General features: G+C 36.6%; 1 protein-coding gene across 1 annotated transcript in view; it reads right to left on the bottom strand.

Moving 5' to 3' along the window:
• The window catches only part of LOC107737663 (low-density lipoprotein receptor-related protein 1-like), a 130,317-nt gene that overhangs the window by 60,482 nt on the left and 55,381 nt on the right, over positions 1 to 14,454 (bottom strand). The window contains exons 4-11 of the mRNA XM_016549255.1: positions 13,990 to 14,109; positions 13,776 to 13,904; positions 13,417 to 13,671; positions 3,853 to 4,015; positions 2,762 to 2,984; positions 1,374 to 1,563; positions 1,072 to 1,215; positions 558 to 794 (exon numbers count right to left, since the gene is read on the bottom strand). Of these exons, the coding sequence (XP_016404741.1) occupies positions 558 to 794; positions 1,072 to 1,215; positions 1,374 to 1,563; positions 2,762 to 2,984; positions 3,853 to 4,015; positions 13,417 to 13,671; positions 13,776 to 13,904; positions 13,990 to 14,109 (1,461 nt within the window). The remainder of the gene's footprint in view (positions 1 to 557; positions 795 to 1,071; positions 1,216 to 1,373; positions 1,564 to 2,761; positions 2,985 to 3,852; positions 4,016 to 13,416; positions 13,672 to 13,775; positions 13,905 to 13,989; positions 14,110 to 14,454) is intronic.

The following is a 14,454-nucleotide window of genomic DNA, read 5'->3' as shown; positions in this document are numbered from 1 at the left end:
AATCTTGCTACTCAAGCTGTGTATGAACATTTTTGTATATATTTGCTTCTTTTCCATTTTGCATTTACTTGTACTTTTACTTTCAATACTTAAGTACATTTAAGATTAAAAAAATACTTTTCATACTTAAGTACAATAAATATCACATACTTTAAGACCTTTACTCAAGTAATATTTTAAACGGTGACTTCAACTTCTACCAGTCATTTTCTGGTAAGATATCTGTACTTTTACTCGAGTATGGCTTTCAGGTACTTTATACACCACTGGATGTTCTTTAATGTAAACTTATACTTGATTATTGTAGTTTTTATTTCTAGAACCACACTCAAGTAAGCTGTTCAAATTCTGAAACGAGTGGTCTGCGAGTGGTGTGTGCTGCTAACTCCTCCAACTGACATAACTTTATTGTTCTGACCAGACAATTTTTGGTGGTTGCCACCGGGTATTAAGTAGCACCTAAGAGCTTAACAATTCTTTACAGGAGTTGTCCATCTAATTAATCCACCTTCAATGTCACTCCAACAAAATCCATCCCAGCATCATTCTGCACTCACCATCCTTCACTATGATGTCTCTCTCAGTGCCATCAATCTTCTGGCGGCCGATGATGTAGCTGGTGGCATCAGCGAAATAGATGAATTCGGTCTCAGTGTGGAAGTCCAGGGCTCTTGGGTTATTCAGGTTCTCGATGGGGATGATGTGCTCGTCATACACCCTGGCATGCATGTCCATACCACGGATGACACCAGGCCGGCCTTTACCGTACACCAGGAAGAGCTCATGCTCTGGTTCTGAGGAGAAAAAACGTGATATATTATATGCAAGAAAACCCTATAATAGGGAATGCTGTTGTGTAACACTGTTTGAAACTGGTTGAGCAGGCTGGATTGAGATTTTACACACTCTTGCAGGACTTTCCATCACTGCCCAGGCTAAGAAGAGCTCATGCTCTGGTTCTGAGGAGAAAAAACGTGATATATTATATGCAAGAAAACCCTATAATAGGGAATGCTGTTGTGTAACACTGTTTGAAACTGGTTGAGCAGGCTGGATTGAGATTTTACACACTCTTGCAGGACTTTCCATCACTGCCCAGGCTAAAACCAGAACGGCAGCGGCAGGTTCGGCTCTTGTGACTGTTACCCAGCAGGCAGATATCAGAGCAGCCGCCTGGCTTCCCAAACTGATCCGGAGCACATGCGTGACTGCGGACTGTAAGAACAAATACAAAAGCCTAATTTTAACATAAGGGACCAGTGGGGAAACCACAATGAATAGTACTGAGTCATGCTGCCTTACAATTAAAATGCTTGAGCACTTGCTGAACTTTACATTTAGAAACATTTTAAAACTAAATCCCACAGTCGTACCTGCAGGTTGACGTCTCTGGTGGTAAACGTGAAGGGCGCCACCCTTATCTACGCGTGTCACCACCTGGAAGTCAGAACTGTTGAATCGGTTGACTCTGATCACACTGGTTTTGGGCTGCATGTTGGCATTGTCAGAGTTGGTGGCATACAGATAGTTTTCAAACACTGTTAGACCATAGAGATGTTCAATCTGCCAAAACAAAGAAAAAAAAGCATAAAAATAGAGCCACTGTGAATAAAGTGTGTGACAGAGTATACACTGTTTGCCATCTGATGCACTGTGTTAAATGATAGATCAATATATTGGTGAGAATGATCACCTATACAAGTGGTTATCAACCTCTTTGACTTAAAGGCCTCACCTTGTCCACATCAAGGATCCGTGTCTAACTCAATTTCAATTACCTATTTACTCAATTTACATGACTTTTACAGTTCTAAAATTCACACTAATGAGACTTCCTCATATTTCCCAGTTTTCAAAGACACTGAGATTCTCGGCTCTAAAAAAAAAAAAAAAAAACGGCTGTTGAGGAGGTGAATTAAAATAAGAAAAAGTATAAAAGAGTGATTTAAAACACTATATCCAGTTTTTAATGATTGCTTTAGATAAAAACTGTAAAATGGATTCAGGGTTGACTCGGTTAAAAAAAAGAGTCTGTGTGGAGTAATAATTTCCTAAGAGAACTTAAACCAGCACAATTTAATAAAATATGTTTAAGAGAGACTGGATTCTGGCATGATCCCAGCAATAACTGAAAATACAGATGTGACTTTTAAGGTCCGCTTGGAAGTTTGCTGGTTGAGAACCAATGACACATACTATTTTCTGTAACTAAATAAATCAAAACAAACAGAAACAAAACATTAAAAATCAATTATTTTAAATGCTACAAGTGAATTTAGGCATCACAACAATTTAGATGTACAGTCTGAGATCATTTTGATTTGTTATTACATTATAATTATTTTTAAAGAATAACTTAACTGATGTTACTGTTATATAATGTGCATCCCTATGCAAAAGTATTGCAACATCAGATATTGATTTTGAACAGTGCAAGTTTGAACAATCCAGTGTTTATTTTTGCAATACGCTGAATGTAAACTAAAGGACTGAATGTTCTAAGAAGCAAAAAAAAAAAAAAGAGTGACACTGTTGACTTGCACAATGCTCAGTTTGCACTGCTACAGCAGGTTTTGGATGAGCTAATGCTGATCTTTCAGTCTTGCTGATCATGTGATGTTCTCAGTTCCAGAAATTCAAGAGTGATGACGTCAATGCAAGTGAAATCCTGAGATAGAGTTCATGGCTCCAAACAAACAAATCTCTAACAGCATGTACGTGTTTGGCATCCACAAATGTGCATGTGACACTTCACGCGTACCAGCAATCCCTGAATGATGGTGTGCCGGTTCTTGCCTTCGTAGTCCACCACCTCAATGTAATCCAGGTAAGCGTCAGCCCAGTACACCAGCTTGCTGACCAAGTCCAGAGTGATGCCGTGAGGGAAGACGATTTTACTGTCTACCAGTTTGGTGCGGTTCTGGCCGTCCATATCACAGCGCTCTACCTTCGGGATTTGGCCGTAGTCTGTGAAGAACACTTTCCTGGAAAAGAAAAAAAGAAGAACTTTACGATATACAATTAACTGCAAAAGTAATAAATTAATAAATAAACTGTATTATTTTCACACATGATGAACTTTCATATTTAGAACAATTGGGATTTTGTTCTGTGTGAACATTTCTCAATTTTTACTATTACAATGCATCTGGATGTTTATTTGTTTTTTGCAGTTTTATAACACTCTTTATTCTAGATTATTCTATTTAGAGTCATCCTATCCAGACTCAGTTATTTATTTAATAATATTTAACCCTCAAAATCATATATATAACAATAAATTATTATAAATAAATATAACAAATACTACCCAGACTTAATTACTTTACAATTAAATAATATTTCATTTTTATGCTTTCTTTGCAGTAATATGATTGAGATTTTTTTTCCCCACATCATAGTATTAAAGGTTTAGGGCATAAATGTGCTTAATTTGCTATGATAATAATGTTACCAAAATAAAAGTAAAAAAAAAAAAAATGTATATAATTTAAACATTGTAATAAATGCATAAAACAATAACTTTTTTCTTTATTTTACATTTTTTATTATATTTATTTTTAGTATGAGTTGAACAAGCTATGGGAAATTAATCCAAATTCATTTTATTATCTCAAAATTACAGCAAGTTGAAGAAGTGAATATGCTATCATTACAGGGAAAAAAAGGAATCATGGACACTTGTAGGAACTGATACTGTGGTACGATGCAAAATCTTGACATGACTTTGAAGTCAGTCACAAAAAGGCATGGTTGAGATACATCTGCAGAGAACTAAAAGTGGCATGAGGGACATTGTTGGATATTGTTTGTCCAGACAAGAATTAAGGAATAATGGTCTTGGGGTCTCACCCCATGGCTGGGTCCAGTGCGATTCCTTTAGGGTTATAGAGCTCCAGGTCCAGCAGGATGACACAGGTTAAGCCATCTTTACTGCACACAAAAATGCGGTCGTCCACATCATCCACAAAGTAGAAGTTTCCTGTCAGCCAGTCAATAGCCATCTGCTCCACATCTGAGTTTGTGAGAGAGAAGCAAGACAGGAAGAGAGTGAGGAGGAATACAGGGGGGGGAAAGAGAGGGAGAGATGTTTTTTCAGAGTTTGCTTTATTTTTAGTCAGTCATAACTGCAGCTTCTGTCTGACTCAGCAGAAAGATGCTGCACCGCAAAACTTGGGAGGACTGGAAAAGAGGAAACTGAAAACAAGAGCTACAAAAAAGCTTTAAGAGCTACAATGTGATTGCATCTGTCAGTGTACTTAAACATAGCCCCATTATCAGGCTACTATCAAAGGAGAACCAAGAAAACAAGACAATAGTTAGACACATCAACACCAACCACACTGCTGTTATTAATGTGCTTTGAAATCTCACTGGTACAAGATTCTGCTATTCATAGCTTAGCTATAATAGTGTTTAAAAAAAAAAGTTTGTGCACCTGAATAAAGTTTCTGAAAGAAGTATCTTATGTAGCACCCTATGATTTCCGCATGGCGGAAAACGAGGATGGAATTGCAGAATCCAGTCCAAATTCCAAAAATGGAATTTACTGAATAACGTGAAATGTCATGGAATTTGTCAAATTAGGGAAGAGTAAATCAAAAGTAGGACAGTAGATTTAAATCAAAACACAATATGGACTAGTGTCTGTGAATATTAAGACGTAAAAATACTATTTAAATATGAATCATGCATGTTCTGCGCATCTCTTTGTGAATGAATTACTACACATACTAAAGCACGCCTAACGCTAGTGGTGTTTTCGGCATCTGCCGCTTCAATATATGAGTACATGAGCACACAGAGCAATTACTAGAACTGCTCTGAGAGTCACTTAATGAGCATTTTACCGTTTATTTTGAGAAAAACTATCGTCATAAAGGTCTTCACCACAACCAGTCAAAATAAAAGTTTGGTTTAACTTGAAGAAACTGTGACAGAAATATATTGTTTAACGTAATGATAGTACTACTACTACTAATTAACTTTTACTACTACTAAAAAACTATTTTAAAGGAATATTTAGCAGAGAAATTATTTACCAGAATTGCAGAAATATATTGTTTAACGTAATGATAGTACTACTACTACTAATAAACTTTTACTACTACTAAAAAACTATTTTAAAGGAATATTTAGCAGAGAAATTATTTACCAGAATTTATTTAACAGGAAAACAAATACACAACACAGTATTTCTGAATAAATAAATAAAATAATATTTTATAAAAATCAATTAATGATTTTTTAAAGGGGGGAAGTTTAAAGGGGGAAAAAAATCCAGAAAAATGAAAACGGAAAGAACGGAATTTGGAAAATAATAAAACATATTTTGGGAGATAGAAATGGAATGGATGAAAATATAACGGATTTCATAGGGCCCTACTTATGCTTCCCAAGGTTGCACTTATTTGAAAACACAGTAAAACATTATTATTGTGAAAAATTATAACAATGTAAAATACCTATTTTAAAATGTTATTTGTTTCCTGTGATGGCAAAGCTGAATTTTCAGCATGATCCTTCAAAAATTCTAATTCAAATTTTTTAATATACTGATTTGATGTATTTACTGTCACTTTTGAGCAATTTCATGCATCCTTGCTGAATAAAGGTATTTCTTGAAAAAAAAGAATGGTATTGTATAAATAGATCAACCAAATAAAAGCCCTAAACTTTACAAAGTTTAACTGTATGAAAATGAACTGACAGTACAAGCAAAATTCATAAAGTACCCCACACACAAAACTCAAGCAGAAGATATTTATCTAAATCAATCAATTGTTAATCCATTCTGACTTAAAATGTCAGATTGAATTAAATGCAACAGTTACATAAGAACTACTGTACAAATGATTTCCGCAGAAACTCGTTCTGCTTGTGTTTTATGAATATGGCCCAATGGGTTTTATGCATGTCTCTGCATATGTATGTATGCATTTGTGTGTGTGCGTATCAGCCCAACTCTGACTCACTGTCACAAGATGATTATTCACTCAGAGAGTGTTTTTTCCACTTTTATGCATCAACACAATTAAAAAGACAGCAAGCAAAAAAAAAAAAAACTGACAGCAGAAACTCTACAAACACTATGGTAAAAAACCTCCATGCCTCAACCATCTACACACGTTCTCCATTACCACACCTTTTCCCTGCACAGGGAGGCTGGACTTGGCCATACAGATATCCTCAATTCTGGGAAAAGAGTTTGAAATGGTAATTCAGTGAATACTAAGTTTCTCTTTCTCTTCTATAACAAGACTCTTTCTGTGCGGGCCATGCAGAGCTCCAGCTGTGCAGGCTGGTCTGCGGTGCATCCCATGATGCTTGGTGTTGCAACAGCTGCCCCCGTACTTCCTGTTACTGATTTGGGGTAGGGTTTCTGCAGGCATCCACTAATGATCCTCAGACATAGGAATATATCCTTGTTGTGCAACCCAGCGCAGCGAGCTTGTGCAAACCAGACACAAACTGTTCTCACACATTTCTACAAAGTCCGGTAAACAGAAGCTCTGCCGGGAAATGTAAAACTACCTCCAGGCCACACTAACCCCTTCCCCTCCGCAAAACAAACATCCACAGTACCTGTTGCGCAAAATTGTAAAAGACATGTTATTCCAGAGGGCATTTCATCCTGACATTCTAATCCTGTACAAATCTGCTAAAACGACCAGTTACTCATCTTTCTTCACCCCCTCCTTTCTTCAGAGGAAAAGTATGAAACGATACGTGGTAAGAAAATCTGTAACTAATCATTTGTAACTACATCTCAGTAAAGGCAAAAGGTACCACATATGGTTATGAACCTGGATTTGTTGTGAAAATATGGCAGAAACTGCAGATGATTTTGAAAGGAGTAACACAAGGGAAAAGGAGAAGGGAAAGTAAAGACTACTTAGATTTCAAATTACTCACAAGATCTAAATTACTGTAAGCGGAAACTGATATAGGCATGTGATTAGGAATATATCAAGTGTAACTATGATAGATAAGACAAGGTTACAGCTACCAGTAAAGTGAAGCTTAACTATATCAGTGACAGAAACACAAGAGATTTAAGAAGGGTCAGGAGAACAAAGCGCTGAGTGTCTTTGAGGCCTGGGACACGCTGGTGGGATTCTTATGAATGGACAACTCTTTCAACAAGGCCAGAGCTAGGGTACTTCTCAGATGCATGGAATATGAAACATTGATGCATCAAGTAACAGGAAAATAATTATCCTGTTACAATGTTTGCTAAAATAATGCATATAATAATGCCAATAATAAACGAAGATTATGCAAATAATCCTACAAAATGAAATGAACTGTCAAGCCACTTAAAGGTATACTTCACCTAAAAATTTAATTTCTGCCCTTAATTACATTAATAATTCATGTCGTTCCAAACCCAAAGATGTTCAAATTCCTCTCTTCCATGTCAGTCTTTGACGCGCATTCAGACAATTCACCACACTTCATAAATTTAAGATTGAACCACTGATGTCACATGGACTATTTTATTGATGTCCTTACTACATGTCTGGGCCTTGAACATGTCAGTTGCGTTGCTGTTTATGGAGGGTCAGAAAGCTCTCGGATTTATCAAAAAATCTTAATTTGTGTTCCGAAGATGAACAAAGGTCTTACGGGTTTGGAACGACATGAGGGTGAGTAATTAATGACAGAATTTAGATTTTTGGGTGAACTATCCCTGTAATATAATGTCATAAAAACCGTATATTTAAAAATGGTCAGTGGAAGTCCTATATATCAGCAAGACCATTATATCGGCCAATATTTGGCCTTTTTTGGTGGTAAATCGCATTGGTCGCTATGTCATATTTACAGTGTTCTCTACATAAAAATTGTGTAAGCAGGTCTTCATAAGAGGAAATATAGTTCCCAGTACACAAAGACCTATTGGATTAGCCTGTTGGTTACAGTGTTTACTTCCTTTTTAGTCATATTTTTAATAATTTCATTATTACAGAACCAAGATGTTCTCATCTAAAGCATAAATCTTATTTTATATACATATATGTATTTTTAATATATTAATATTTTTTAAATCAAATTATTGTTTATATTAATTCTTTTTTAATTTTTTAAAAATTCTGATTTAGTAAATATTATGTAAAATAAATATATTTTTAATTGCACCATGTATTATTTACTTATTATTTATAATGTGTGTACCAACGGTTTTATATCGGCCATCAGCCACCCTGCTATTGACATTGGCCAAAAAAAAAACATATTGGTCAACCAATAATAATATACCAAATGAAATTCGATAACGTATAGAGCAAACAAATGTACAAATTAAACTAACATATGTTACACAAACAATAAATGACCAAATCAAACAAACAACTAAAGCATAAACTACAAAACTTGCATTTAGAAAACTTACAAGCTACAAATACATTTAGAAATGTACAAGCTAAACAAACATGTATAGCAATGACTGACAAACAAGTGGATGGAAAAAAAAAAATGTGCAAACAAAGACACACACACACACACAAAGTTAAAATTTGTATGACAAGCAATGACTGAACAAACGGAAGGATAAACAAAAGAATGTTTGTACAAAGTACAAACAAACACACAAAATATACAAACAGCTGATTTGCACCTGACATTTTGGACTAATAATTTCCTTCCCAGTACACAAAGACCTATTGGATTAGCCTGTTGGTTACAGTGTTTACTTCCTTTTTAGTCATATTTTTAATAATTTCATTATTACAGAACCAAGATGTTCTCATCTAAAGCATAAATCTTATTTTATATACATATATGTATTTTTAATATATTAATATTTTTTAAATCAAATTATTGTTTATATTAATTCTTTTTTAATTTTTTAAAAATTCTGATTTAGTAAATATTATGTAAAATAAATATATTTTTAATTGCAGCATGTATTATTTACTTATTATTTATAATGTGTGTACCAATGGTTTTATATCGGCCATCAGCCACCCTGCTATTGACATTGGCCAAAAAAAAAACATATTGGTCAACCAATAATAATATACCAAATGAAATTCGATAACGTATAGAGCAAACAAATGTACAAATTAAACTAACATATGTTACACAAACAATAAATGACCGAATCAAACAAACAACTAAAGCATAACAAACAAAACTTGCATTTAGAAAACTTACAAGCTACAAATACATTTAGAAAGGTACAAGCTAAACAAACATGTATAGCAATGACTGACAAACAAGTGGATGGAAAAAAAAAAATGTGCAAACAAAGACACACACACACACACACACAGTTAAAATTTGTATGACAAGCAATGACTGAACAAACAGAAGGATAAACAAAAGAATGTTTGTACAAAGTACAAACAAACACACAAAATATACAAACAGCTGATTTGCACCTGACATTAGCATTGGACTAATTTTGTGTCACTATAAGCATCCTTTTGTGCTACCATCTATCCTTATAATTTTTTCTAGAAAGCATTTTAGTGAGAAAAAAAAAAGTATGCAATTTCTAAAGTGCAGCAAATCTCAGTGAAAGCAAGCGAAAACACCAGAAATATATACAGGAAGACACATCAGTCACACTTCATGACTGACTGAAGACACCAGCAGACTCTAGAGCTCAGATACATCTGGACTAAATGTGGGCCATTCTAAAAAACTGCAGGACAACTATTACACAACCAGCAGCAAGGACGTCCTGAGCCAATGAAGTGTCGTGACACCCTCAAGCATGACTAAGAGAGAACTGATATGCACTACCCAAGTTCATCAGCCACAGTGGGGACGCCCACTCACCCACTGCCCCTCCTCACACACTGATGATGAGTTTGTGTGTGCATCCTGCTCTGTTTTCAGGCTTTTTACAGGGGAGAGCGGTCATGGGGCACATCTGGAGTGCTCATTTGCCCGGCATGCAACAGTTATAAATCACTCCCCCCTGTGAGAAACTGGGCCATATAAGTCAATGCAGCACCATTACTGCACAGCACCCCCAGCATCACATAAACCGAATATCTGCAGCATATAGGCTCATTAAAAAGACTCATCCATCTACTGTCCTTCCATTCCTCCTGCCTTTCCTGCAAAACGGCCACATAGAGTCATTAGGGATGTGGCTGTAATAACAGTTGTCCTATACACACTGAAGAGCAGAGGCTGTTGATTTATAGGTCCAGTTAGAGAGAGATCAGAACTTTGATAACATATAATTATCTCAGCCCTGGTGGCGTAGGGCCTCTGGACACGGTGTAATTGAACAAGGATGCTTTGATTTATGACCTCTTTGAGGAAGTTTTGCGGCTGGTTTTGTAAAAGACCTGAAGCTACATAATTGGTGACGTAGGTGCTAGCAGCATTAAACCTACAGTGAAGCAGAACAGAAGAGATCTGCTGTCTTTGAGAACATCAAAGATCAATGTCAAAAGACAGTGACAAAGCATTCTGAGAATTTATGTCTCTCTAATGGGGCCATTTTGAACCTTGCTACCGTACCTTTAAGACTCCTGTATGCAAATGACCATGTTTAGCATCCTTTTTCTGAATCTATATGATTGCTTTGTGTAAGAAAAATACCGCAACTGGATCACTGAATCAATGAGTCAGTGAACAAATCATTCAGACTAGTTTTGCCAAACAGATCAACCAATTCATCAAAGACTCAAAAGAATGATTCGTTCATGAAATGGGCATAGGTAACGATTGGTATCAGTTCAATCAAGAATTGGACAATGTAACAATTGTTAAATATTAGATTCACCAATCGACTGGCTAGGGACCGGAATTAGCCAGTTTTCCGCATGATCGGCCCAGATCGGTGACCGGCCGGTCAGTCTGATAATGTATTTATGTTGTGCCAGATGAGGTTTGCGCAGCCTGAGTGAGTTTGTAAGAGAAACTCGTGCATTAATCAAAACAAATAAGCACAACAGCACTCATAGAAAGTTATAGATGCATATAGTGCTGTAGAAAAAAATATTATAATATATGATTTAGGTACGCAGCATTGCACGGCCAAGATAACCCAAATATCAACGCGATATCTGTAACCTAGTCCAGATTGGGGGAACTGTAATGTTTAATACATTATTATTATGTAAATATATTTTTGCATTGAAAAAAGTATAGATTTTTGTTTATATATACTGTCAATTATAGTTCTTAGAAAAAAAATTGGAATCGGCAAAAATCGGTATTGGCAGGTCACACACACACACAAAAAAAAAATCAGAAATCGGAATCGGCCAAGAAAATACACCTTTTTTGGTAACTTCATGACTTAACTGACCACGACATTGCATGCACAGAGTTTATTTCACGCTTTGATATGAAAGGATACAGGCTACAGCGCGCGCCGGCGCCTTTGTGCATGCAACTGAAGAGCACGCGCTGCGAGCACAATACCATTTGCTCATGTGGCTCACGCCTGGCTCTGAAGTGAAGTGGAGCACACATCTGAAACGTCTCCCATTCTCAGTCGTTCTGTGACTGAATAAATGCACTTCTTGTCAAGAGAAAAAGTGACAGAAGCAGCAGTTGTGAGTGGGGTGACCAACCCTAGCCCCGCCCCTGCGTTAATTGCGTTAAATATTTTTAACGCGTTAAACTGAAAAAAATTATCGCCTGACGCGCTAATTTTGACACCACTAATATATATATATATATATCAGATCTTGTCAATTAATTGCTTAATTCAGGTAACAAAACTGGTTTGAACGATCCATTAATTAATCAGATTGGGTCTGTGTCATCTTGGGTCATCTTGGTCTGATCCTCACACAATCACTTGGTATACAGAACAAGAGTCATAGACTACTTCAGGATACTCTCACGTTTTTTGTTTTTTTTTAAGGGTCACGAACTGCCTTTGTTTTTGAATAGGCGTGGCAGATTGTAAACTCTGCATTTGCCTCTCTCGTCATTTACCTTCTACACATGCAAATCGAGGGCAGGGCTAAACAGGCAGCGATGTAGAAGCAGGTGCTGATCTTCTTCTGTGGAGGCGGTGTTTATCCACACTATTACATAGAGTGGTACATTCCACAACTTGCCTTCGATGCAAGCAGTTTTTAGACTAATGAGAAAGTTTTAAAGTGTGTAACAGCTCTAAGTGAAGTTGGTCTGAATGAAAATGCAAAATGAAAATGCAAATTCATTCTTTGCCACTAGGTCGGTAAAAATAGTGGTTTCCCCGGTAACGCTGTACACAAAGCAGCAGCTCACAAACGTTACTTTATCAGGCATCACAGGCCCTGTCCACACGAACGCGGTTATTTTCAAAACCGTAGCTTTTTCTACACGGTTTGGCTGTTCGTCCACACGCAAACGCTGCACCAGGTCACTGAAACCATGAAACATTTTTGAAAACTCCTGCCAGGGTGAAGATTTTCAAAAACTCCAGTTGCAGTGTTATCGTGTAGACAGCGAAACCAGAGATTTTGGCTTGTGACGTCGGAGCATGCACTGTTATCTCTGCCTACTGGAAACTTTTTCAGGCTTCTGATTGGCCAACACGGCTTTACGGTTGAGATTATATAGCCACCTGTTGGTTTGGCATTCTCTTGATAGTGCTTCATAGCATGCATTTGCGTTTTCATGTGGACTGAGATTTTTTTTAAAATGGAAGGAAAAACTCGAAATGAAAATGAAATGAAAATGAGACCAATCGGACCAAACACTGCAGATTAGCGTCACGCAAAGGAGGGGTTTGGAAAAATGAATCGTTCAGCGAATCATTTGGGAATCGTCGAGCAAGTAAGGTAAAAATAAATGCATATTATAAGACAATGAAAGTGTTTTTTGACCTTGCATGCCTGTCAACCTGTTGTTGGGGACTCCCAAAACCAAAATATGAACCTTTCATTACCCATAATAGGGGCATTTTAAGTTCTGAAACTTGTCAGAAGATCAAAGGAATTTAGATTTCTCAGTTCATGACCCCTTTAATGAATTGTTTTGGCAGTTTGAATGTGTTTCCAATTACTGTAACTACATGGAAAAGAGCAACCAGCAAAAAAACTCAATTTTTCCTTCTGAAGAAATTACACAACCGTTTCTAAAGTTTCGGGTCAATAACTTGTAATTTTTATTTTGTAATAATTTTAATATTAATGTTTTATAGTATTTTTGATCCAATAAATGCAACCTTGACTTCCTTAAAAAATTTAAAACTTTTGAATGGTAGTAGTAAGTCATAAGGGCCTCAAATGAGGTTTTGTAAATTATGACAACTTCTGCCTCTGGATAAACTATTAATTTGGTAGCACAAATCTGTAATCACAGGTTCAACCCAAACCAGGAAGCTCATCTAATTATTTCTTGTAAACCATGAAGGCCCTAACAAATAAATTCATAAGTTCATGTTTTTTGGCCCAAACCGACAACTGACATTCATGTAAAACACACAAGTAAGAACATGGTACTGACGGTGCAGGCTGAGGGAGATGTTGATGGTCTTCTCCTCCGTGAAGCTCTTGGCATTGGGGAAGTTGGCACACTTGAGTTGGGTGGCTGCGGGGGAGTCTCCCATGTGGATCCAGCACACGGTCTCCTGGGTGTAGATAAAGTCCATAGCAGTGGTCTGCTTTGTGTTGATGGAGATGGGATTGGCTCCACTTAGAGAGGTGGCTTGGATGTTCTGTGAGTTGGCTATGAAGAGGTACGGATGCCGATCTACAGGGTCTTAAACATAGAAGGGAAAACATGGTCCTTACAAAACAAAAAGGATTTGACCACACAGCTAGCAAGACAAAAAAGGATCAGCAGAAACTATGTTCATTTCCTACCATTCTTGGCCTTGCAGGAACGGTTGTCTGGTTGAGGCAAGTAGCCCTCCACACAGCTGCAGGTGTAGGAGCCATCTGTGTTTGTGCATGTCTGACTGCAAGTCCCATACACTGCACACTCGTTAAAGTCTGACACAGAGAAAGCCACATGTTTCCCATTCAATACTTATTCAGTCATCACTTAATTACAAAATCAAAGTCATTCAAAGCTCACCTTTGCATCTCTTTCCATCTTCTCCCACCTCATAGCCATTCCTGCAGTAGCACTTTGGACCCGACAGCGTCACTGAACAGTTGTACTGGCAGCCCATGATGGTGCAGTTAAGAGCATACTCTATGGAACAGGAAACAGAGAGAACAGAGAGTTAGCAGAGAAACATCCACATCTAAATTAAATATTGAACAGAAGAAATTAAAAAACTGGTAAGTAGGACTAGACAAATTCACAACATTTGTCAGCTTTTGGATTTTATAATATAATATAATATAATATAATATAATATAATACCCAGCGACCTTACAGATGATAAGCAGTTTGGAGAAAATATGGATGGATAAAATAATATGTTAATTTGATTTCTTTTTATAATATAAAAAATAATAAAAATTCCAGCAAAAATCCAGCAATTGATACAATTGTGTATTATTATATTATATTATATTATATTATATTATATTA

The sequence above is a fragment of the Sinocyclocheilus rhinocerous genome, unplaced genomic scaffold (assembly GCF_001515625.1).
Source record: "Sinocyclocheilus rhinocerous isolate Xijiao unplaced genomic scaffold, SAMN03320098_v1.1 scaffold72, whole genome shotgun sequence".
Taxonomy (NCBI): domain Eukaryota; kingdom Metazoa; phylum Chordata; class Actinopteri; order Cypriniformes; family Cyprinidae; genus Sinocyclocheilus; species Sinocyclocheilus rhinocerous.
Note: the sequence above shows the minus strand (reverse complement) of the source record. Positions and strands in the feature narration are given on the sequence as shown.